Source organism: Dermochelys coriacea, chromosome 3 (assembly GCF_009764565.3).
Source record: "Dermochelys coriacea isolate rDerCor1 chromosome 3, rDerCor1.pri.v4, whole genome shotgun sequence".
Classification (NCBI taxonomy): Eukaryota; Metazoa; Chordata; order Testudines; family Dermochelyidae; genus Dermochelys; species Dermochelys coriacea.
The window spans coordinates 48,321,342-48,344,371 of NC_050070.1; the positions used below are offsets into that span (position 1 = coordinate 48,321,342).

The 23,030-nt window shown below is 42.2% G+C and overlaps 1 protein-coding gene across 1 annotated transcript in view; it reads left to right on the forward strand.

The window, feature by feature from the left end:
- The window catches only part of ZNF451 (zinc finger protein 451), an 81,836-nt gene that overhangs the window by 18,214 nt on the left and 40,592 nt on the right, over window positions 1-23,030 (forward strand). Inside the window, exons 5-8 of the mRNA XM_043510406.1 lie at window positions 9,251-9,391; window positions 16,808-16,919; window positions 17,929-18,079; window positions 18,590-18,716. Of these exons, the coding sequence (XP_043366341.1) occupies window positions 9,251-9,391; window positions 16,808-16,919; window positions 17,929-18,079; window positions 18,590-18,716 (531 nt within the window). The remainder of the gene's footprint in view (window positions 1-9,250; window positions 9,392-16,807; window positions 16,920-17,928; window positions 18,080-18,589; window positions 18,717-23,030) is intronic.

Sequence of the window (23,030 nt, forward strand, 5' to 3'; positions counted from 1 at the left end):
TTGGATTGTTTAATATAATTTGCTAGTTTAAAAACAAGCAGAAAAAAAATTTTTTTGTGTGTTTTATCTAAATTTCCTTTGCTATCATTACTACTGTTCCAAGATACTTATGTGCAAAATGGAATAAATCCCATATTCTATACCTAATTTCGTGATTTATTCAGCTGGTCCACAGTCCAGTTTTTGCAGCATCAATTCCTTATAAGGGAATATTTTCTCAACCCTGAAGTGTGACTTTAAACAAACTGAACAGGAAATAAAAATTGATTATAAGGATTAACCTTTTGTTTGCGAAAGTGTGTTAGTGTGATCAGTATAAAAGGAAGGGAAGTTTAGAAAAAGTACAAGAAAAGGCTTTGCTGAAAAGCGATGTTTTTTTCCAATGTCTCAGTACAGAGATGGTCTCTCTCTAACATGGAAATTGTTTTCCTTAAATTCATATTAAGCTTGACAGGTGAGTTGGGGCACCTACTCTCTGTGGGGAGGACATGGTTGATTGGCTTTGATCTCCTGTTTGAGTGCGTAGTCAAGGAGCAAAGCGAGGCCTCATCTATACTTAAAAATTAGATCAAGCTAGCTATGTTACTCAGGGCTGTGAAAAATTTCATGCCCTGAGCGCTGTAGTTAGGATGACTTAATCCTCAGTGTGGCTAGATCAATGGAGAAATTCTTCCATCAACCTAACTGCCACATCTCAGAGACGTGGATTAACTACATAAATGGAAAAAAGTCTTTCTGTTCATGTAGCAATCATCTACACTACAGTTCTATAATGACACCCGACCAGTTGTAGTGTAGACGTATCCTGAGTTACTAAAATCTCCATCTACAACTCTGTAGAAACTGAGTAGATGGTATGTTTGAGAGACAGGATGGCAAGTCCATTAGCACAAGCAGCATGAATAATTGAATAATCTCCAAAATGCTAAATACACTGTAGCTTCTGGCTCAGATTGACGTATTTAGGTGAAGTAGTTTGTAGAACTGTAATATACTGTGAATCTCATTTGACTGAATTTTAGGCAAGGCGTTTAAGTAACATGCTGTAAAGAGCATGAAATGTTGTGAAATCTACATCGATAAAAGACTTTGCACATGGCAAATTTACAGCTTGTTTGTTATTTGTGTAAATAAAAATATTACTGGGGAAAGGAAAATGGTTGCACTGTAACAGATTCTAATGTTAAATTGTCATTAAACTTTGTTAATACATTTCAGTTTCAACACTTAAGTTTGCAGTTTAGTACATTACACTTTTGGAAAATGTTTATGGGCAGGGGGTAAAAAGTTCTTCTGCTTGATTTTTTGAATGGGAATAACTTATTATCCTCAGTTTTATTCCTATTGATGTTTCAGTGCTGCATTCCCAAAATGCACAGACTAATTATGCCTAAAACATATCAGAGGATAGACATGGTGGGTGAGGTAATACCTTTTATTTGACCAGCTTCTGCTGGTGAAAGACACAAGCATTTGAGCTACACAGAACTCTTCTTCAGATCTTGGAAAGGTACTCAGAGTGTTATAGCTAAATACAAGGTGGAACCTACAATTAAGCATAAGGAGTTAACATAGGTTGCAAGAGACTATTCAAGATGAAGTGGACAACTAACACCTTTGCAGTCACATGACAAAGGACAGTTAGTGGATCATGGCTTGTCGTAATGAGAGTGTCTGTTCAGTCCATGGTTTTTAGTGTCTAACAAAGTTATGAATTTCAGCCCCCAGACTCATCTTTTGAAGGTGTTGTGTAGGTTTCCTTTTGTTATGAGGACTCAGAGGTCAGATACAGAGTTATCCTTGTGTGAAAAGTGCTTGCTCATGGGTGATAGGGTATTTTTGTCTTATCGTTTTTCTGTGAGAGTGCATTTCAGAGCATAGTGATTGTCTTGTTTCACCCACATAATTATTGCCTGGGCATCTGATGCTCTGGATAAGGTACACCACATGTTGTGCTAGGCATGTGTAGGACCCAGGGACATTGAAAGGTGTGTTTTGCGGGGTGTTGATCCACCTAATGGTGGAGATACATCTGCAAGTTTTCCATCTGTTGGTCCGACAGGGTCTGGTGCTGCTTTGAGTTGGTATGTTCTGGTCTGTGGGGAACTTGCTTCTGCTGATGACGTTGGCAAGGTTGTTTGAAAGTTAGAAGAGGGCAGTTGGGAAGGTTTTTTCAGTGTGTGGACCCCATCAAGTAGAAGTTGTATATATTAGATGATATCCTGTATGGGTTCCATTGTGAGGTGATTGATAACAAATGGTGGTTTGCAGTTGATGGGATTTTTTTCTGTATTGAAGTAGGTTCTCTCAGGATATCTGGGGGTAGCCCATTCCATGATACAGTCTACTCCTCTAGTGGAGTGTCCTTGTTTGGTGATGGCAGTTTTGAGTATGTCAAGATGTATATCCCAGACTTTATGCTATTTTTGTGGTATCTTGAGTGCCTGGCTGTAGACAACAAATTTCTTGGTGTGCATGGGGATCTGTGCAGGTAAGTATGGTGATCCATGTGGAAGGGAGCTTTTGGCCTCTTACTGAAACTTAGTGGGGCTTTTTGGTTGGCCTCTCCCAATACCAGGAGCAAGGAGAAGGGTCAAAGAGGAATCAGGATCTTGAGACTGACAGGTCCCCAGGCCAGGACCAGTGGAGAGAGGCCAGCACTCCAAGTCAGCTGGATGGAGAGGGTAGGCAGGCCAATGAGGGAGTCAAGAGCACAGGGCCTGTCCTCTGTGTGAGCTGGGGCTGCCAGGACAGAGTAAGGCAGAGCCAAGGAGAGCATAGCCGGCCAGAGCCAGAGCTGCAGCCCAGAACAGAACCAGCCAGGGTACAACAGCCAGAGGAGCAGCCCAGAGCCAGGGAACCAGAGCAGTAACTGAAGATGAAGCAGCATTGGAGTGATAGTGCGGGGTTGAGTCTCTCGCTCTTGTGGCAGGTTTGTGTGTACTTGTGTAGTGGGGGGGGGGGGTAAAGGAGGAGGAGACAGACCCTTTCCCAAATTTGTTGAGAGAGCATAAGTGCCGACCCAGAGGGGAATGTGGTCTGACTGAAGGCCAGAACCAAAGGTGGAGAAGAGGTTCTTTTGCAGAGCCCAAAGCCATCCTGGGCGAGTGCCACGCCAGCAGCATCACAGCAGCACATCCAGGTCCAGGAAGAGGACACCAGACTTGAAAATTTGTTGTTAATGTAAAGTCTATTGCACTTTAGGGACTGCTGCATTGAACCTCACCCAAGCTATTTCCTTGCAGTGCTTACGCTGTGACGTGCTCTTTAATCCCCAGAGAGAGCGTTTTTGGTGTAAATAAATTGTATATATGTTTAAGTGAATTGCAGTGTGTGACCAGAGTCCTGGGGGGCGGGAGGGAATGCTCAATTAGGGCAAACTGCAAAGAATGGGACAGACAATCCCTCAAAACTGGTGGTTATTTTAATACTTAAATTCAAGCCAGCGACAAAACAGCTTTTGCAATATCTTTCCAGTTATACAGAAACCAAAACACAGCTGCCTTAAAGCGACCCAGCCTTAGGCACCCACCCAGACAGCCAAGTCAAATATGATGGAGATTATTGAAAATCTTGTTCATCATATGAAAAGCTCTACCAATCCCAAAGGATTGGACACACTACCTCCCAGGTTAATGAATAATTCAGATTTTACCCGAATACATCCTTACAGCCAATTTTTAATTAAACTAAAATTTATTTAAAAAGAGGGAGAATATTGGTTAAAAGACCATTATACATACAGACATACGTACAGTTCTGAGATCAGTTTCATAGTAGTGATGCTGAGCTTTGGAGTCACAAAGAGTTCTTAGAATTAGTTCTAGGGTTTCCAACTTTGGTTGGACGAATTCCTGGAGATTTCATCACATGACAATCCTGGAGGGTTGGCAACCTTTATTAGTCCAATGTCCAATACCAGAGTGATCCAAGTGAAGTTGGAGACCTCGATTTGCAACTCATGCTACCCCTGATGAAGCATATACAGATTTGAGATGAAAGGATCAGGTCCCAAGAGTCCTTGATACAGTTCCCGGGCAGTACAGAGTCTTTGGTGAACAATAGGCTTTTGAAGTAACCTCTTGTTTCCTAAACATCACTGGTAATTAACTACATGGATTAACATAAGGTAATTATCAATTAAGCGGTTTATAGACCATTTAACACAAACTTTAAAGCGACATATAGACAATGACATTATTTCACCCAAGTTTCATCTAAAAGTTAAGATTTCCTTTTGATCTCTGAATTAAGAGTACAGCCCTAGACCGGAATTGTTTGGTTACACTGTTAAACTTTAAAAAGGTATAGGTAAACATAGTAATTGTAGTAGTCTATCTTCTTAAAATTCTTTAACAATGCAAGTTTACATTTTAAAGCTCTAACCTATTTAACATGGAATGGCCCTAATTACTATGTACATACTTTTCTAACATGTCTTTAAAAGTTGAATCTGGGTCAATTAGTCTGCAAGTTGCTTACCCCTTTCTGGCCATGTGTCACACACTGATTATGGGTTAAAAGGGTAACAAGTGAGTAGGGGCATCCTCGTCCCCAGAGTTGCCCATGGAGAGACTGAGGTAAACAGTCAGGGACTCCTAGGCTCAGCCCTCCCTGTGTAGTGCAAGTCCTGCTCACACATGAGAGGGAAAGTCAGGGTGGCAGGTACCAGGATAAAGTTAATTGGGGCAGAGACTCAGATCTTTTCATCACTCAGTTAGCTGTGGTACTGTGCGAATAGAGAAATTCCCCTACTATGGTGGAACAAATCGCCCACTTACACATGGGTTCTTGTATATAGTCTGTAGGGTTCCATTGCTGAAGCTGAACGTGGTGTCCAGGAAGTTGATGCTGGTGTGTTTGGTTGCTGAAGATGTGATAGAAATATAGGGAGTTTAGGTCATCTCTCCAGAGGATGGACATCTCGTTGATGTATCTGTCATATCATTGGTTTAGTGGTGCATATTTCCAAAAATTCTTCCTCATGTGGGTTGGTATGTCAGGGAGCCATTCTTTAGTACCCCTGGCTGTTCCCAGGGTTTAGACAAAATGTTTCTTGTTGAATGTAAAGTTGTTATGGGTTAGGATAAAATGGCAATGTTTGGAGTGGATATAGAGTGTGGCCCATTGTCTTGTAGGTATTTGAGGCAGTCAGCAATGCCATTACAGAGAGTGATATTGGTGTATAGGGAGGTGACATCCATGGTGTAAGAGTGTTTTTTTTTTTTTTTGAAGGAGGTGGTTAATGTTGCGGCTTTTCTGGAGGTAGTCTATTGTGTTCTGGAGGAACTGGCCTTTTGTGTGGTAAGTGGTTTAAGGATGGTTTCTGAGAGTCCTGATATTTCTACAGTGTGACTACCATGATCAGATGTGGTGGGTCTTCCTGAGTTCCCTTGTTTGAGTATCTTTGGAAGCATGTAGAAACGTCCTTGGGGCGGGTTCGTTGGGGGTGGAGAGAGGTGAGGTTGTAGATTTCTCCTGAAGTTGCAAAAAGAAAAGGAGTACTTGTGGCACCTTAGAGACTAAAAATTTATTAGAGCATAAGCTTTCGTGACTACATCTCACTTCATCGGATGCATTTGTGGAAAATACAGGGGGATTGATATACACACACAGAGAACATGAAACAATGGGTTTTATCATACACACTGTAAGGAGAGTGATCACTTAAGATGAGCCATCACCAGCAGCAGGGGGGAGGGAGGAAAACCTTTCATGGTGACAAGCAAGTAGGCTGTTTCCAGCAGTTAACAAGAACATCTGAGGAACAGTGGGGGTGGGGGAGAGAAATACCATGGGGAAATAGTTTTACTTTGTGTAATGACTCATCCATTCCCAGTCTCTATTCAAGCCTAAGTTAATTATATCCAGTTTGCAATTAATTCCATTCCGCAGTCTCTTGGAGTCTGTTTTTTGAAATTTTTTGTTGAAGATAGCCACCCTCAGGTCTGTAATCAAGTGACCAAGAGATTGAAGTGTTCTCCATTTTTTGAATGTTATAATTCTTGACGTCTGATTTTGTCCATTTATTCTTTTACTTAGAGAACTGTCCAGTTTGACCAATGTACATGGCAGGGCATTGGCACATGATGCATATTTGAACCCTAAATTCCTCTGTGATTTAGTGTGTGGAGTCTTCTCTGAGGTTTTATTAGTAGGTGTGTCCAGAGAATTTTGGACCAACCTAAAAAGATAGGCTTCAGAGTAGCAGCCGTGTTAGTCTGTATGTGGACTCCTCCTAAAGGTCGAAACAGCAGCCTGGATTTCTACATAGACTGCTTCCGCCGACGTGCACGAGCTGAAATTGTGGAAAAGCAGCATCGCTTACCCCATAACCTCAGCCATGCAGAACACAGTGCCATCCACAGCCTCAGAAACAACTCTGACATCATAATCAAAAAGGCTGACAAAGGAGGTGCTGTCGTCATCATGAATAGGTCGGAATATGAACAAGAGGCTACTAGGCAGCTCTCCAACACCACTTTCTACAAGCCATTACCCTCTGATCCCACTGAGAGTTACCAAAAGAAACTACAGCATTTGCTCAAGAACTCCCTGAAAAGCACAAGAACAAATCCGCACAGACACACCCCTGGAGCCCCGACCTGGGGTATTCTATCTGCTACCCAAGATCCATAAACCTGGAAATCCTGGACGCCCCATCATCTCAGGCATTGGCACCCTGACAGCAGGATTGTCTGGCTATGTAGACTCCCTCCTCAGGCCCTTCGTTACCAGCACTCCCAGCTATCTTCGAGACACCACTGACTTCCTGAGGAAACTACAGTCCATTGGTGATCTTCCTAAAAACACCATCCTAGCCACTATGGATGTAGAAGCCCTCTACACCAACATTCCACACAAAATGGACTACAAGCCGTCAGGAACAGTATCCCCGATACTGTCACGGCTAACCTGGTGGCTGAACTTTGTGACTTTGTCCTCACCCATAACTATTTCACATTTGGGGACAATGTATACCTTCAAATCAGCGGCACTGCGATGGGTACCCGCATGGCCCCACAGTATGCCAACATTTTTATGGCTGACTTAGAACAACACTTCCTCAGCTCTCGTCCCCTAATGCCCCTACTCTACTTGCGCTACATTGATGACATCTTCATCATCTGGACCCATGGAAAAGAAGCTCTTGAGGAATTCCACCATGATTTCAACAATTTCCATCCCACCATCAACCTCAGCCTGGACCAGTCCACACAAGAGATCCACTTCCTGGACACTACGGTGCTAATAAGCGATGGTCACATAAACACCACCCTATATCGGAAACCTACTGACCGCTATTCCTACCTACATGCCTCTAGCTTTCATCCAGATCATACCACTCGATCCATTGTCTACAGCCAAGCGCTACGATATAACCGCATTTGCTCCAACCCCTCAGACAGAGACAAACACCTACAAGATCTCTATCATGCATTCCTACAACTACAATACCCACCTGCTGAAGCGAAGAAACAGATTGACAGAGCCAGAAGAGTACCCAGAAGTCACCTACTACAGGACAGGCCCAACAAAGAAAACAACAGAACGCCCCTAGCCATTACCTTCAGCCCCCAACTAAAACCTCTCCAACGCATCATCAAGGATCTACAACCTATCCTGAAGGACGACCCATCACTCTCACAGATCTTGGGAGACAGACCAGTCCTTGCTTACAGACCCCCCCAATCTGAAGCAAATACTCACCAGCAACCACACACCACACAACAGAACCACTAACCCAGGAACCTATCCTTGCAACAAAGCCCGTTGCCAACTCTGTCCACATATCTATTCAGGGGATACCATCATAGGGCCTAATCACATCAGCCACACAATCAGAGGCTCGTTCACCTGCGCATCTACCAATGTGATATATGCCATCATGTGCCAGCAATGCCCCTCTGCCATGTACATTGGCCAAACTGGACAGTCTCTACGCAAAAGAATGAATGGACACAAATCAGACGTCAAGAATTATAACATTCAAAAACCAGTTGGAGAACACTTCAATCTCTCTGGTCACTCGATCACAGACCTAAGAGTGGCTATACTTCAACAAAAAAGCTTCAAAAACAGACTCCAACGAGAGACTGCTGAATTGGAATTAATTTGCAAACTGGATACAATTAACTTAGGCTTGAATAGAGACTGGGAATGGATGAGTCATTACACAAAGTAAAACTATTTCCCCATGGTATTTCTCCCTCCCACCCCACCCCCCACTGTTCCTCTGATATTCTTATTAACTGCTGGAATTAGCCTACCTTGCTTGTCACCATGAAAGGTTTTCCTCCTCCCCCCCCTGCTGTTGGTGATGGCTTATCTTAAGTGATCACTCTCCTTACAGTGTGTATGATAAACCCATTGTTTCATGTTCTCTGTGTGTGTGTATATAAATCTCTCCTCTGTTTTTTCCACCAAATGCATCCGATGAAGTGAGCTGTAGCTCACGAAAGCTTATTCTCTAATAAATTTGTTTGTCTCTAAGGTGCCACAAGTACTTGCCACAAGTACTCCTTTTTTTTTTTTTTTTTTTTTCTAAAAAAGATATTACCTCATCCACGTTTTGTCTCTGAAATCTTGGGACCAAAATGATTACAACACTCCATAAAACATATAGATATTATCTTGTTTTTGGACAAGTAATGTTTAAACTAGCTCTCTAAAATCACTTACAATTCCTCTTACTTTTGCCTTCAGCTCAACAGTATCCTACTCACTTCTTCTTTGAATGATTTCCACCTTCTTGAAATAGGAAGCATTTACTTCAAGCTTCTGATTTGCTTTAGTCTTTGTTGTTATTTTTTTTTTTTTTTTACCAGTATAATGAAGTAAAAAGATGAAGGAATTGACCTCTTAAGGAGAAGCAAGAGAACCTTTTGCCTCTTCACTGTATCACGTGTGAACTTCTGTTTCTGGTTGACTTCGTTCTACTGGGGTGTTGGCAACAGTTCTCTCAAGCTAAAATGGCCACCAGTTGGAAACTACTGTCTTTTCCAATCTTCTGGTCAGTTTCTGGGAGGACAAGCATCACCAATACTAATTTTGGGTAAACTCTTTCTTTTACAAAATAACAGGTGTTCCTAAGTTGATAAGACCAGTCACAAGGTATCTCATAGAAACTTAAATTGGTATGTCTGCACTGAATTACGTCTTGTGCCTGGATACCACCTCTGCATGACTGCACTTATACCTTTTTACTGTCTAGAGATTACAAAATAAAAGCTTGCTTTTTTAATTGTAGAGAAATGTAAAGCGTAAAGACCACATTGACTATCAGAAGGAAAGGGTTGCTTCAACCCTCGATCGCCTAGCACGCCATGTGGAGGTAGAGAAACAACAAAAAGAAGAGAAAACAAAGCTTTCAAGGTACAGTGGATATTTTGTTTGAATAGAGACATTTTGCTGCACGGTTTGAGCCCCAAGTATGTATTCCATATTTATCTATTAAATATTTTAAAGAGACTTAAAAGTACATTTTAAATTGACATATCGTTGGCCTACTTCAGAAAGCCACCAGTTTGTTCTGTCAGGGCTTTGAGTTGAAAAGGCACTTTGGGATTTGGCTCTCTCGTAAAGTCACGACTCCACTGTGGGAAGTTGGATCAGGAATCTCAGTATTCCCGCAGAGGAGAACCCCTCACAGCCTGCTCAGGGGTAAGTCTGACAAACTCCAGAGACTTCAGGTCCCAAAAAAGACAAAAGTAAGGCAGCAATTTGTATTGTTAAGGAGATAGTGGAATAAAATCAAGGTTTAAATTCTTCTTTGCCATTCCAGCCTGAGAGAGTGTTTGCTGGAGCTTTTCTCCTCACAGAGGCTCCCTGACAGTGCTTTGTAGCAGGCACACCACCCCCAGCCTGACCTTGAAGCTTGTCTGTACATGGAGATAAGCCTGTCACTGGAGCTGGTTAGAAAATGCTGATTTGTCAAAAGTGAACTGTTTCACAGAAATTAGTTGACTTCAGCAAATCTTCATTTAGGCAAAAAAATGCAATGCAGCTTTCCAGTAAAGTTGAAACATTCTGTTGTGAAACTTTTTTGTAATGTAATATATCAATTTTCTACCTTGAAATGGCACTTCATCTCAAATTTTTACATTTTAAAGTAAAAATCAGAACAAAATGTTTTCTATTTTATCAAAAAAAATGTTTCAATCAACAGAACAATTTTATTTCATGAGAAATTTTTAAATTTTTTATTTTGTGGCAGAATGAGGGGAAAAAATTAAATTGTGGAATTTCCTGCAAAACAGAAAATCCAGTTCCTGCCCAGCTCTTTCTGTTGCTCCTATGATGCCCTGCACCAGGCTGCAGTATAATCAGAATTGTACCTCCCTGTGGCCCCTCACTGTGCCAGGGAAAGGAGCTCAGAATCTGAAAGGGGGTCTCTCTCCAAACCTCCCCTTGTCTATGGGCTACCTCCACATGAAAGCTTAAGGAATACTTCAGGCAGTCTATGACCAGAGAAGTAGCACATGGAAACTCCATTTCCTATGCAGTTGCACTATCATGGGACCACAGGGAAGTGAAAAATCCCTTCCAGTGTTCAAAATGGCTCCTGCTTTATAGAGTGAAGCCCCACGTGCTATTAGGTCACTCCTAATATATTTACATGCCAACCTGGAGGAGAAGAAATATATTCTATCAGGCTCCTGGGGCTATCTAGCAGACTATTCTCACAATTGAGGTATTTGTCCCAGTACCCCTCCTTGGTCGAGTGGTCCCCAGACCAGCTTGTTACCTCCTCCTGTAAACATCCAGGAGAAGTACAGTAGAACCTCAGAGTTATGAACACTAGAGTTATGAACTGACCAGTCAACCCCACACCTCATTTGTAACCAGAAGTAGGCAATCACGCAGCAGCAACCCAAAAGAAAAAAAGCAAATACTGTGCAGCACATTTTTCTTCTGCCTTGTAAAGTTTCAAAGTTGCATAAAGTCAATGTTCCGTTGTAAATTTTTGAAAGATAAACCATAACATTTTGTTCAGTTACGAACAATCTCCGCTCCTGAGGTATTTATAATTCTGAGGTTCTGCTGTACCTTATGCACTCCCCTGACCAAAAAAAACCACCCATCCCAACCCTAACACACAAACCCACAAAAACAAAAAGTGTAGGACTTTTCCAGGACAGGAGGACTGTGGCTTACAAGGAACTCATTAATATTAATAAAATATATTCCCCTTCAAATTTTATTGGATGCTTGGTTTCCCATAGACTCCTCCTTTGGTGATATCATTTAATCTAAAAGAGATCTTCTGGTTAAAACTAATGTTAAATTAAAATGTAGCATTTAAAAAAATGAAATTTGATAAATTTTGGGAGCCTAAGATTGGTGAAGCAGTAGCTCCACCATTGAAATACAGTCACACCTTCAGAAGAGGACTTGCTTCCAAAAGATCCCAGGAACCATGAAAATGTAGACACACTGCACAGCAATTTCAAAGCCTCAGCTATAGCCATTCAGTCCAAAAGTTTTTCTTGTATTTCGTTAAAGAGAGCCTATTACATGGCAAATAAATGCCTCTTCATGAAGGGGTCTGATCCTTGCTTGAAGTGAGATGTCTCGTTCTGTCCTGTCAAACTGATCTGAGACAAGAGCAGTGGCTCAGAACTCTGTGTCTACAAGAAATCACACCCATGAATACCAATCAATCATCATAAGTAGATACCTTGTGCATCTAAATTTACAGACAAAGAACTGTTCTGGGAAATATTAGAGAATTAGCAGCTGAGATTTCTGAGGTGTCTTGATGCTCACTTCCAAAGCCAGTATAGCAATTCGTTTGTTTCTATTTCTCTGCAGAGACGTCCTTTGGTAGAAAGGTGCTAGTGGGCTGGTTCCCACAATATTCCTTAAAAAGTCTTGTTTTATGTAGGGCAATGTCCATTCTGCTGAGCTGAAAAGTGGGATTGTCTCCAGAACTAGAGTCCCACTTTTCAGCTCAGGCCACCAGGCGAGTTCTTCAAAGCTGTACTAACTCTCAAGCAACCAATTCTTAGCATTAAGACAACAAAGTGATATGCTATATTAATTAGCCTTTAGGCAATTGTGTGTCCATGTCATCTTTAGAAAAAAATTCAATTTGTTCAATTATATTCTGGTCATTTCCCAGACTACAAGGGTAGGTTGAATGAGGTCAGAGCATGCTAGCAGAAGATGATCAGGTAAGAAATATCTCATTTTGCTGCACAGCTTCTCTCCTCATTCATCACTAGCTGGAAGCAGTGAATCACAGAAGTAGTGGGGGGGAAGGATATGGAGTTTTAATAGTTACAAGAGAATAACAGGCAGAATGGACATTGCTTGGTTCTTGCTAATCCTTGCCATTTTCCAACATTTGTCAGCTGGCATGGAATTTGCTGAATTATATAATGGGAAAACATGAACCTTTTATGGTGAGACTAATGTGAGTTTTTTCAAAGCTATTGAAATGTCTTTGAAAATTATCTACAAGTTTGGAAGCCAACATTTCCAGGCTTCCCATGAAAAGAAGCATTTGTTGATAGTACTCAAACAAAACCAACCAGAAGAATCTCCACCCTTCAAAAGATACTGCACAGTATCCAAGGTGCTCATGGTACAGGCATATACATTCTTTACAAGTCCAAGAGCACTTATAAGGAAGCGACCAAGTAATATATTTCTTTAAAAAGAAGAAGCAGCCACTGTGGACTCCCTCCTCAGGCCCTACGTTACCAGCACTCCCAGCTATCTTCGAGACACCACTGACTTCCTGAGGAAACTACAATCCATTGGTGATCTTCCTAAAAACACCATCCTAGCCACTATGGATGTAGAAGCCCTCTACACCAACATTCCACACAAAGATGGACTACAAGCCGTCAGGAACAGTATCCCCGATAATGTCACGGCTAACCTGGTGGCTGAACTTTGTGACTTAGTCCTCACCCATAACTATTTCACATTTGGGGACAATGTATACCTTCAAATCAGCGGCACTGCGATGGGTACCCGCATGGCCGCACAGTATGCCAACATTTTTATGGCTGACTTAGAACAACGCTTCCTCAGCTCTCGTCTCTTAATGCCCCTACTCTACTTGCGCTACATTGATGACATCTTCATCATCTGGACCCATGGAAAAGAAGCCCTTGAGGAATTCCACCATGATTTCAACAATTTCCATCCCACCATCAACCTCAGCCTGGACCAGTCCACACAAGAGATCCACTTCCTGGACACTACGGTGCTAATAAGCGATGGTCACATAAACACCACCCTATATCGGAAACCTACTGACCGCTATTCCTACCTACATGCCTCTAGCTTTCATCCAGATCATACCACACGATCCATTGTCTAGAGCCAAGCTCTACGATATAACCGCATTTGCTCCAACCCCTCAGACAGAGACAAACACTTACAAGATCTCTATCATGCATTCCTACAACTACAATACCCACCTGCTGAAGTGAAGAAACAGATTGACAGAGCCAGAAGAGTACCCAGAAGTCACCTACTCCAGGACAGGCCCAACAAAGAAAACAACAGAACGCCACTAGCCATCACCTTCAGCCCCCAACTAAAACCTCTCCAATGCATCATCGAGGATCTACAACCTATCCTGAAGGACGACCCATCACTCTCACAGATCTTGGGAGACAGGCCAGTCCTTGCTTACAGACAGCCCCCCAATCTGAAGCAAATACTCACCAGCAACCACACAACAGAACCACTAACCCAGGAACCTATCCTTGCAACAAAGCCCGTTGCCAACTCTGTCCACATATCTATTCAGGTTTCAGAGTAGCAGCCGTGTTAGTCTGTATTCGCAAAAAGAAAAGGAGTACTTGTGGCACCTTAGACACTAACAAATTTATTAGAGCATAAGCTTTCGTGAGCTACAGAAGTGAGCTGTAGCTCACGAAAGCTTATGCTCTAATAAATTTGTTAGTGTCTAAGGTGCCACAAGTACTCCTTTTCTTTTTGCGAATATCTATTCAGGGGACACCATCATAGGGCCTAATCACATCAGCCACACTATCAGAGGTTCGTTCACCTGCGCATCTACCAATGTGATATATGCCATCATGTGCCAGCAGTGCCCCTCTGCCATGTACACTGGTCAAACTGGACAGTCTCTATGTAAAAGAATGAATGGACACAAATCAGACGTCAAGAATTGTAACATTCAAAAACCGTTGGAGAACACTTCAATCTCTCTGGTCACTCGATTACAGACCTAAGAGTGCCTATCCTTCAACAAAAAAGCTTCAAAAACAGACTCCAATGAGAGACTGCTGAATTGGAATTAATTTGCAAACTGGATACAATTAACTTAGGCTTGAATAGAGACTGGGAATGGATGAGTCATTACACAAATAAAAACTATTTCCCCATGTTATTTCTCCTCCCCACCCCACTCCCCCACTGTTCCTCAGATATTCTTGTTAACTGCTGGAAATAGCCTACCTTGCGTGTCACCATGAAAGGTTTTCCCTCCTTCCCCCCCCCCCCACTGCTGGTGATGGCTTATCTTAAGTGATCGCTCTCCTAACAGTGTGTATGATAAAACCCATTGTTTCATGTTCTCTCTGTGTGTATATCAATCTCCCCTCTGTATTTTCCACCAAATGCAACCGATGAAGTGAGCTGTAGCTCACGAAAGCTTATGCTCTAATAAATTTGTTAGTCTCTAAGGTGCCACAAGTACTCCTTTTCTTTTCATGATAAACAGGATTCTGATGTCTTGTGTGTTTTTGTGTATATGTTTCCTGCTGCTTTCATGCCATTTTGTGCCTGACCATGTGGTTTTGTGCGGCATGGGGAGCCTAACCCCCAGATGTGGAGGTGTGGTGAATAATGGTGATGAGGGTGGTTGTTTTGTTGTTTGTTTTTTCGTTTTAGAGACCAATCTATTGGGAGGGGAAGGATGGAGGCAGGGAAAATAGCAACTGAGTGGAACTCTAAGGGAGGTGCGCAAGGATGGATATTCTGCCCTTTTCTGTAGCTAAATTCACCTGATTATGAAGGCATGGCATTACGCAGTCAGAATCTAGAAGAAGGTGCCCGGGACCCCTCAAAACCCACACCAATGGGGCATATTGATTAAAATGACATTTACAAGATGAGTTCCTCTCATCAGCATTGTCTGTTGCTGCTGAGCTGTCTGATGTCTCAAGGAGGCCCTAGTTATTTAGGGGACGTGACCTCCTCTCTCAGACCCCTACCATTTTGGCTTGCTTGCAGCCCCAAGTGAGACTGTTCAGTATAACCAGAGATTAGTGGTGCCCTTCTAGGCAAAATCGTATCCTGCTCTTCAGAACAGGCCCATGTAATGTTTGTGCCAAAGGTAGCATTCCTTTTTATTTTACAGGCTTTTGTCACAGCTCATTGGCTTTGCTTCAGCACAGGAAATTGTCCTGGGGGTAACCCAAGTCCTTCATTTGTTGTGATAACTGCAGTTTTAAATCTTAGCGCTCTTGGAGAGAGGCGTCTGGATGTGCTCCTCTCCCAAGAGGACAAGAGAATCCTGGACCTCTCTATGGGACTGCACAGAAACACAAACCATAGTGGTGGCAGCAGCTTCAGGATCTGTGCACTTGCACCAAAAAGCAAGTCCAAAATAGAGACTTTTGGACTCCCAGATGTGTCGTTTAAATAGAAGGGGAACCATCCAGTCCATATTACCCTGAAGCAATGGAGTACAGACATGTGACCAGACAGATTACTTCAGATCTGAACCAATGCAGTAACGCATAGCAATGGGGAAGACTAAATTAATCAGTGTAGTTATATCAGAATGGCAATGCAGCCACATTGCTTTTACACCAACGTAACTCCCACAGAAACAGAAGCAAGTAGATTCAGATGGAGTGGTGAGATTAACAGACACAAGACAATTAGTGTGTGGACACAAGGCAGTGTCTTCCTGGAGGGGAAATGTTTCTGGTGTAAACGACCTCAGGCATTTGATGTCAGGAAGATTCTCCTAATATTTACCAACAGCCTAAGTTTTCCCTTTCCTTCTTCCTTATATCCAATTACTGTTAGTTATACCCCCACCATCCAGCCCCAAATAATTCTGCTCTCTCCTTGGTGTTTACACCTTTCAAATAATTGTAGATGTAATTCTATCACTGAGGAAGAGCAGTATACCATCACTAGGTTATTTATACATTTTACGTTTCTTCTCCTCTGTTTCTTCTCCTCTTATCAAACACAGTGATAAGTGTTATATAAAAACCTAAACAGCCAATTCCATAGCAGGATTCTAGTCTTCAGCATTGACACCTGCAGTGTATTCACTTACCTTAGATAATTTTCTTAGCTAAGAACCGTGAAAGGGAGTTTTTGACTTCAGATCTTAATTTCTCCAAATTGAAAGTTTCATAACTAACATGTCTGTCTCATAGAAGAAATGAAGGTCATTTGAAGTCACAAGTTGTCTGTAATGGATTTTAGGTGAGAAAATTCCATATGGTGAGTATACCACAGGTGATGGCTATGTTGATAGATGATGGAAAGGTTGGCAGTCAAACTGAGGTCATTTTTCCTGTATTCAGTAGCCAGTAATTAATGAGTGTGTCAGATTTCAAGAGCCTACCTTGCTGAGGACATGGAAATTAACCATAAGTCATTCACTTACCTTGGTATGAGCACCTATATTCTATTGTATAATTGTCAGTGGACTGTATCTATTCTAGGCTCTTCCTTGTAAATCAGAAACTTTCATCCACATTTGAGAACCAGGTGTTAACTTGATCTAATTCAATGTGTTTAATCAGAATAAAGACTATTCATTGTCTTTTTATCTAATTTGTTCACCCTTTAGGAAAAAGTGGACTCCCAGCATGCTCATGGATTGCAGGAGCTGGAATTTATCCGGGAACATAGTGACACAGAAGCAGCAAGATTGTGTGTAGACCAGTGGCTAAAAATGCCAGGTATTTAATTAGAAAGGGTGGGAATTTAAAATATGGTACTCACAACTATTGAACAGCGAATACTCATAAGAGCAGTGAACATTGCTCCAGTAATATGAAGTCAAATAACTATCAGCAACATGACAGGTTTCAGAGTAGCAGCTGTGTTAGTCTGTATTCGCAAAAGAAAAGGAGTACTTGTGGCACCTTAGAGACTAACAAATTTATTAGAGCATAAGCTTTCGTGAGCTACAGCTCACTTCATCAGATGCATCCGATGAAGTGAGCTGTAGCTCACGAAAGCTTATGCTCTAATAAATTTGTTAGTCTCTAAGGTGCCACAAGTACTCCTTTTCTATCAGCAACATGTGTTTTACACCACTTTTATTTCAGTCAATATTGGTTATTTTTAAATGTTACATTACACAATAAATCACCCAGTAATTGCATTAACAATGTCAGTAATGAACAGATACATGACTCCCAAGAGATCCCTCAAAATCAATTTTGTGCAGTGTGGCATTTAAAATTTCCCACACAGTGGTTGCTAAAAATGTTTTTGTAGCCAATTAACTTGAATATGATATTCCCAGTGGTAAGAATACTGCAGTAACATAGCTACTTGCAAAGGCAGAATTGTTGCATGGAAAACTTTATATTGTGTGACCTGTCACTAATAGGAGACCCAGAAGAGAAATATTTGTCTCTATATAAATGTAAGTGTTGGTAAGTACACTTCAGATACAAGGAAGTTCAAAGGAGATTTCAAAGAGAAACACTACTAAATCATATGGTGTATATTGAATAGAGAGGTTAGCTTTATACACTACAGTGTACAAATCACATTTTCTCACAAAAATTGAAAACTGTAAAAACTAATCTAAGTAGCGGAATTAAAAAACCCTAAAGAGTTCAAACTTCCTCTTGTGCAGCTTGGCTACTTTGTATTGTATTACCAGTATAATCTGGTTCTTGGATGTTTGATTTAAAAATAAAGTGTATGTACTTAAGTATTTTGTTCTACATGTAGGTCTCAAACCAGGCACCATTAACATGGGAAGAAAAGCTGTGTCCCACAGAACCGGCCAAACACCAATCAACAGCAATCCCATTTTATGTCCTGTAATGCACTGCAACAGGAAGTTTGATAATGGTCATCTTCTGTTAGGTCACCTGAAAAGGTAAGGACATTTATTCTAGATCAGAATAAAAGAACACCACTGATCCGTCTTAATCCTAGAGCACTGTGCTTTATGTTGCATCAAGTTTCCATCATCGGGTCCCTTAATCCCTATGTTCCTTGGAAAGAGAGGATGTCAGTGTATTATTACGGATATTATGCAGACTTGATGCTAGGAACTTTCCAATATTTTTCTGCAGTTGTATTCAAATTCAAAATGGGGGTTTCTTCCCCTGGTTAAGCACTTTTGTTTTTTCCCACTCCAATTGGCCCTAAAGTGAATATTCTTCCATTGTGACCACATCTTTGACAAATATTTGAATTGACACGGCCAATATTAAATGAAGCTATATATTAAAAAGTCTTGTCATGTTCACTGTTTTAATGGAAAGTCAGTAGTGTTAGGTTGTGGTTTTGCCTGATTCTTCAGATTACATGCTTTTCTCTCAAAACCCCCTGCTCTGTTACTTACAGAATGGGCTAATTATGTTGGTAATTATTTTCTTTATAGGTTTGATCATTCTCCATGTGACCCAGCAATTACACTACATGGACCTCCAACTAATGCTGTTGCCTGTGTGGTATGCTGCAAAAGATTTGTCACCTCACAGCAGTATAGTGATCACCTTTTATCTAAGGCAAGAACTCATGGATACGTATTCACCTGACTGAATATAATGTAGAATTTCCAAAAACTATAGCTACAGATAATCTTGCATTTTAACCTATATATGCCTCTGGTTCACTAAGCCTTCCTAATTTACGGAATTTTTATTGTGGTGGTGTCTCTTAGAGTTCAAATTATCCTGAAATCATTTCTGTAAATATTGCCATAAAACTTAGCAGTTAAGTTGTGATTTGCATTCCAAGTGTGATGTGAAAGTTGGTTCACCTGGTTTGAAACCTTCCTTCCCGCCCCATCTCTTCTGATGCTGGCAGTACAACTAGTGGGAGAAGAGGAAGAAGCAGACTGCTAAAAAGGAGGGAAAACAATGGAAAGAGAAGCAACTATGGTGATTCTGACATTATCCTTACTCCACTGATACCTCCAAGGACCACCACTAATTGAACTTAGTATCCCACTAGATTGGGCCTTGAACTCAGCTTGGTCTGTGGAAGGAAGGGATTTCTAAAGAATTCATGAGTATTAATTTATTACTGAATGTAAGTCAATTGGCTTGGTACATGAGGAAAAACTAAGCAAGCCATTTGTCCCAGTCTTTCTCCCACACTCCTTTTATTGATGTATTCATTTATTCATATTATCTTAGCACTCAAGAGCCCTAGTCATGGATCAGGAGCCGTTTGTGCTAGGTACTGTACAAACAGAAAAAAACACAATCCAGCACATGGAATTGGAGGGGGGTTGTGACACACTAGCAGAGTGAACAGTGTGAAGGTGCCAAAGATCATGTTAGTTCCACAATATTTTATTTTTTAGGAGGGGATCAGAAAAATGGAAAAGGAAGGGGAGGAGAGGAGAGGAGAAGGTAACATGTGCAGAGTGAAGCTGAGATGATGTGACTGTGAGGGGGAAGAGAGGGTTGGAGCCAAGAGCCAGTCAACACAGGACAAGGAAGTCCAATCAAACTGGAGAAAGCTGGAGAAAGTTCTCCAAGGACCAATGGTCCTCGCTTTGGCTGATTTTGCCGCTGCCAGCTAGAGATTCTGGCCATTTTTACGAAGCAATTCTATCTTTTGCCTGGACAGCCCTTGCTCTGTTCCGAGAGTTGGGTCTTCAGCTAAATGTAACAAAATCCATGTTGACCCCATAAAGAGGATATAAAGGGGTTTCTTTGGACTCTTCGACAGATAGGGACTAGCTCTTTTTAGACAGGTTTGTAACCTTGTCAGATTTGGTACAGATAATTCAGGGGAATCCTCAGACCACTATAAGGAAATATCTTCAAGCTCCTGGGACACATGACCAATCATGCAAGGGTACACCTTTGCTGCTTTTTGGCTCAGAATGATCTATTCTCCTGTCAGAGATATCTTGGACAGACAAGTGACATTTCTTCTATAGGTGATTGGATTGGTGGAAATACCAACTCAACATCCGTGCGGGTGTTCCCTTCTGCCGCCTTCTATCACTAACTTGAACAACAGATGCATCACTGTTGGAGTGGAGAGCTCATCTCAGTGTTCTCATGTCTTAGGGCAGATGGACAATTCAGGACATCTCCGCATCAATCTTTTTGAGCTCAGGGCTGTCAGAAACACCTGCGTCCATTTCCTACCTTATCGTGGCAAATCAATCAGGGTCACAACAGACAACGTGTCCTGCGTGTTGTGTATCAAAACAGGGACGATACTCCCCTCTCTGCACCGAACCTATGGAACTGGTGCACAGCTCATCAAATCCAAAGTTCAGCAGTCTACCTCCCAGGCATTCAGAATACCCCAGCCAGTGTTCTCAGCAGGCACTTCTCACAGGACAACAAATTGGAGCTAGACTCAAGTCCTTCAAAGAGAGGGGTCTACCAGAGCTGGGTCTCTTTGCAACCTCCAGGAACAAGAAGTGTCCTCTTTTCAGCTCAAGAGAAGGTCTGAGACACTATTTTTGTAGGGAGTTTCCTTACTTCTGTCCTTGAAATAGGATGTGTTCTATGCATTCCCTCCAACTCTGCTTGTAGATCCAATCTAGCTGAGACAGCTTGATGCCCTTACCTCCTTCAGCTACCTGTACGTCCACCTTTCAAGACCACTGCTTATCACTTCTCACAGGATGTGGGTCATGTGCTTCACCCCAATCTAGGACTTCTCCACTCTTGGATGTGGTTCCTTGATAGTTTGCAGGGTTAAAATCATCTTCCTCTGAGGAGGTGCAACAGGAGTTACTGCATACTAGAAAGAAGTCAGCCTGTACTACTTCCCTTCAGAAACAGGAGATTCTCCCATTGCTGCTGTCATTGCCACTTCCTGCCTGGATCTGTGCCTCTTTCAGTCATCCTGGATTATCTGATGAATCTGAAGAAATTGGGGTTATTAGCTCAATTATGGTCCATTTGGCTGCAATATCACTGTGGGGGGGCAGGATCAATCTAAGTTATGCAACTTCAGCTATGTGAACAACGTAGCTGAAGTCGACGTACTTAGATCTACTTACCGCGGTGTCTTCACTGCGGTAGGTCGACTGCTGATGCTCCCCTGTCGACTCCACCTGTTCTTCTCGCTTCGGTGGAGTACCGGAGTTGACGGGAGAATGCTCAGAGGTCGATTTATCATGTCTTCACTAGACATGATAAATCAACACTTCCTCCCCCCTGTTGGATCGATCACTCCAGTGGTGCTCAGGGGGTCAATCTGGGTTGTGTAGTGAATGAGGCTTTTTGTAGAACTCCTCTTTTGTTTGTTGCAAAAGTTGGAAGATGTGTACTTTATGAGGCAAGGGATTCTGGAAAGAGACAGGGTGCACTTGTGGTTTATACAGATTCATGCTACCTGGGAGAATTGGATTTTTTCCCTGTCTGCCACACCAAAGTTTTCATAGGGTGGCCACTAATTGTGTGTTTCTTATTTTCCGAGTGACCAACATGAGATTCTGGGGTCAGTTTAGCTCACAATGTCAACTAAATTAAAGGGAGCTATATCTTAAATATATAAAATGCTATAAAATTGCTAAGTAGTGAAAAAGCAAGCCCTGTGCATCTCAAAGTGAGCACCCAAAATTAGTAGTAATTTCAGACAATTCATAGAATCATAGAATCATAGAATATCAGGGTTGGAAGGGACCCCAGAAGGTCATCTAGTCCAACCCCCTGCTCAAAGCAGGACCAAGTCCCAGTTAAATCATCCTAGCCAGGGCTTTGTCAAGCCTGACCTTAAAACCTCTAAGGAAGGAGATTCTACCACCTCCCTAGGTAACGCATTCCAGTGTTTCACCACCCTCTTAGTGAAAAAGTTTTTCCTAATATCCAATCTAAACCTCCCCCATTGCAACTTGAGACCATTACTCCTCGTTCTGTCATCTGCTACCATTGAGAACAGTCTAGAGCCATCCTCTTTGAAACCCCCTTTCAGGTAGTTGAAAGCAGCTATCAAATCCCCCCTCATTCTTCTCTTCTGCAGACTAAACAATCCCAGCTCCCTCAGCCTCTCCACTAAGTCATGTGCTCTAGACCCCGAATCATTTTTGTTGCCCTTCGCTGTACTCTTTCCAATTTATCCACATCCTCTTGTAGTGTGGGGCCCAAAACTGGACACAGTACTCCAGATGAGGCCTCACCAGTGTCGAATAGAGGGGAACGATCACGTCCCTCGATCTGCTCGCTATGCCCCTACTTATACATCCCAAAATGCCATTGGCCTTCTTGGCAACAAGGGCACACTGCTGACTCATATCCAGCTTCTCGTCCACTGTCACCCCTAGGTCCTTTTCCGCAGAACTGCTGCCGAGCCATTCAGTCCCTAGTCTGTAGCGGTGCATTGGATTCTTCCATCCTAAGTGCAGGACCCTGCACTTATCCTTATTGAACCTCATTAGATTTCTTTTGGCCCAATCCTCCATTGTCTAGGTCCTTCTGTATCCTATCCCTCCCCTCCAGCGTATCTACCACTCCTCCCAGTTTAGTATCATCCGCAAATTTGCTGAGAGTGCAATCCACACCATCCTCCAGATCATTTATGAAGATATTAAAACAAAACGGGCCCCAGGACCGACCCCTGGGGCACTCCACTTGACACCGGCTGCCAACTAGACATGGAGCCATTGATCACTACCCGTTGAGCCCGACAATCTAGCCAGCTTTCTACCCACCTTATAGTGCATTCATCCAGCCCATACTTCCTTAACTTGCTGACAAGAATGCTGTGGGAGACCGTGTCAAAAGCTTTGCTAAAGTCAAGAAACAATACATCCACTGCTTTCCCTTCATCCACAGAACCAGTAATCTCATCATAAAAGGCGATTAGATTAGTCAGGCATGACCTTCCCTTGGTGAATCCATGCT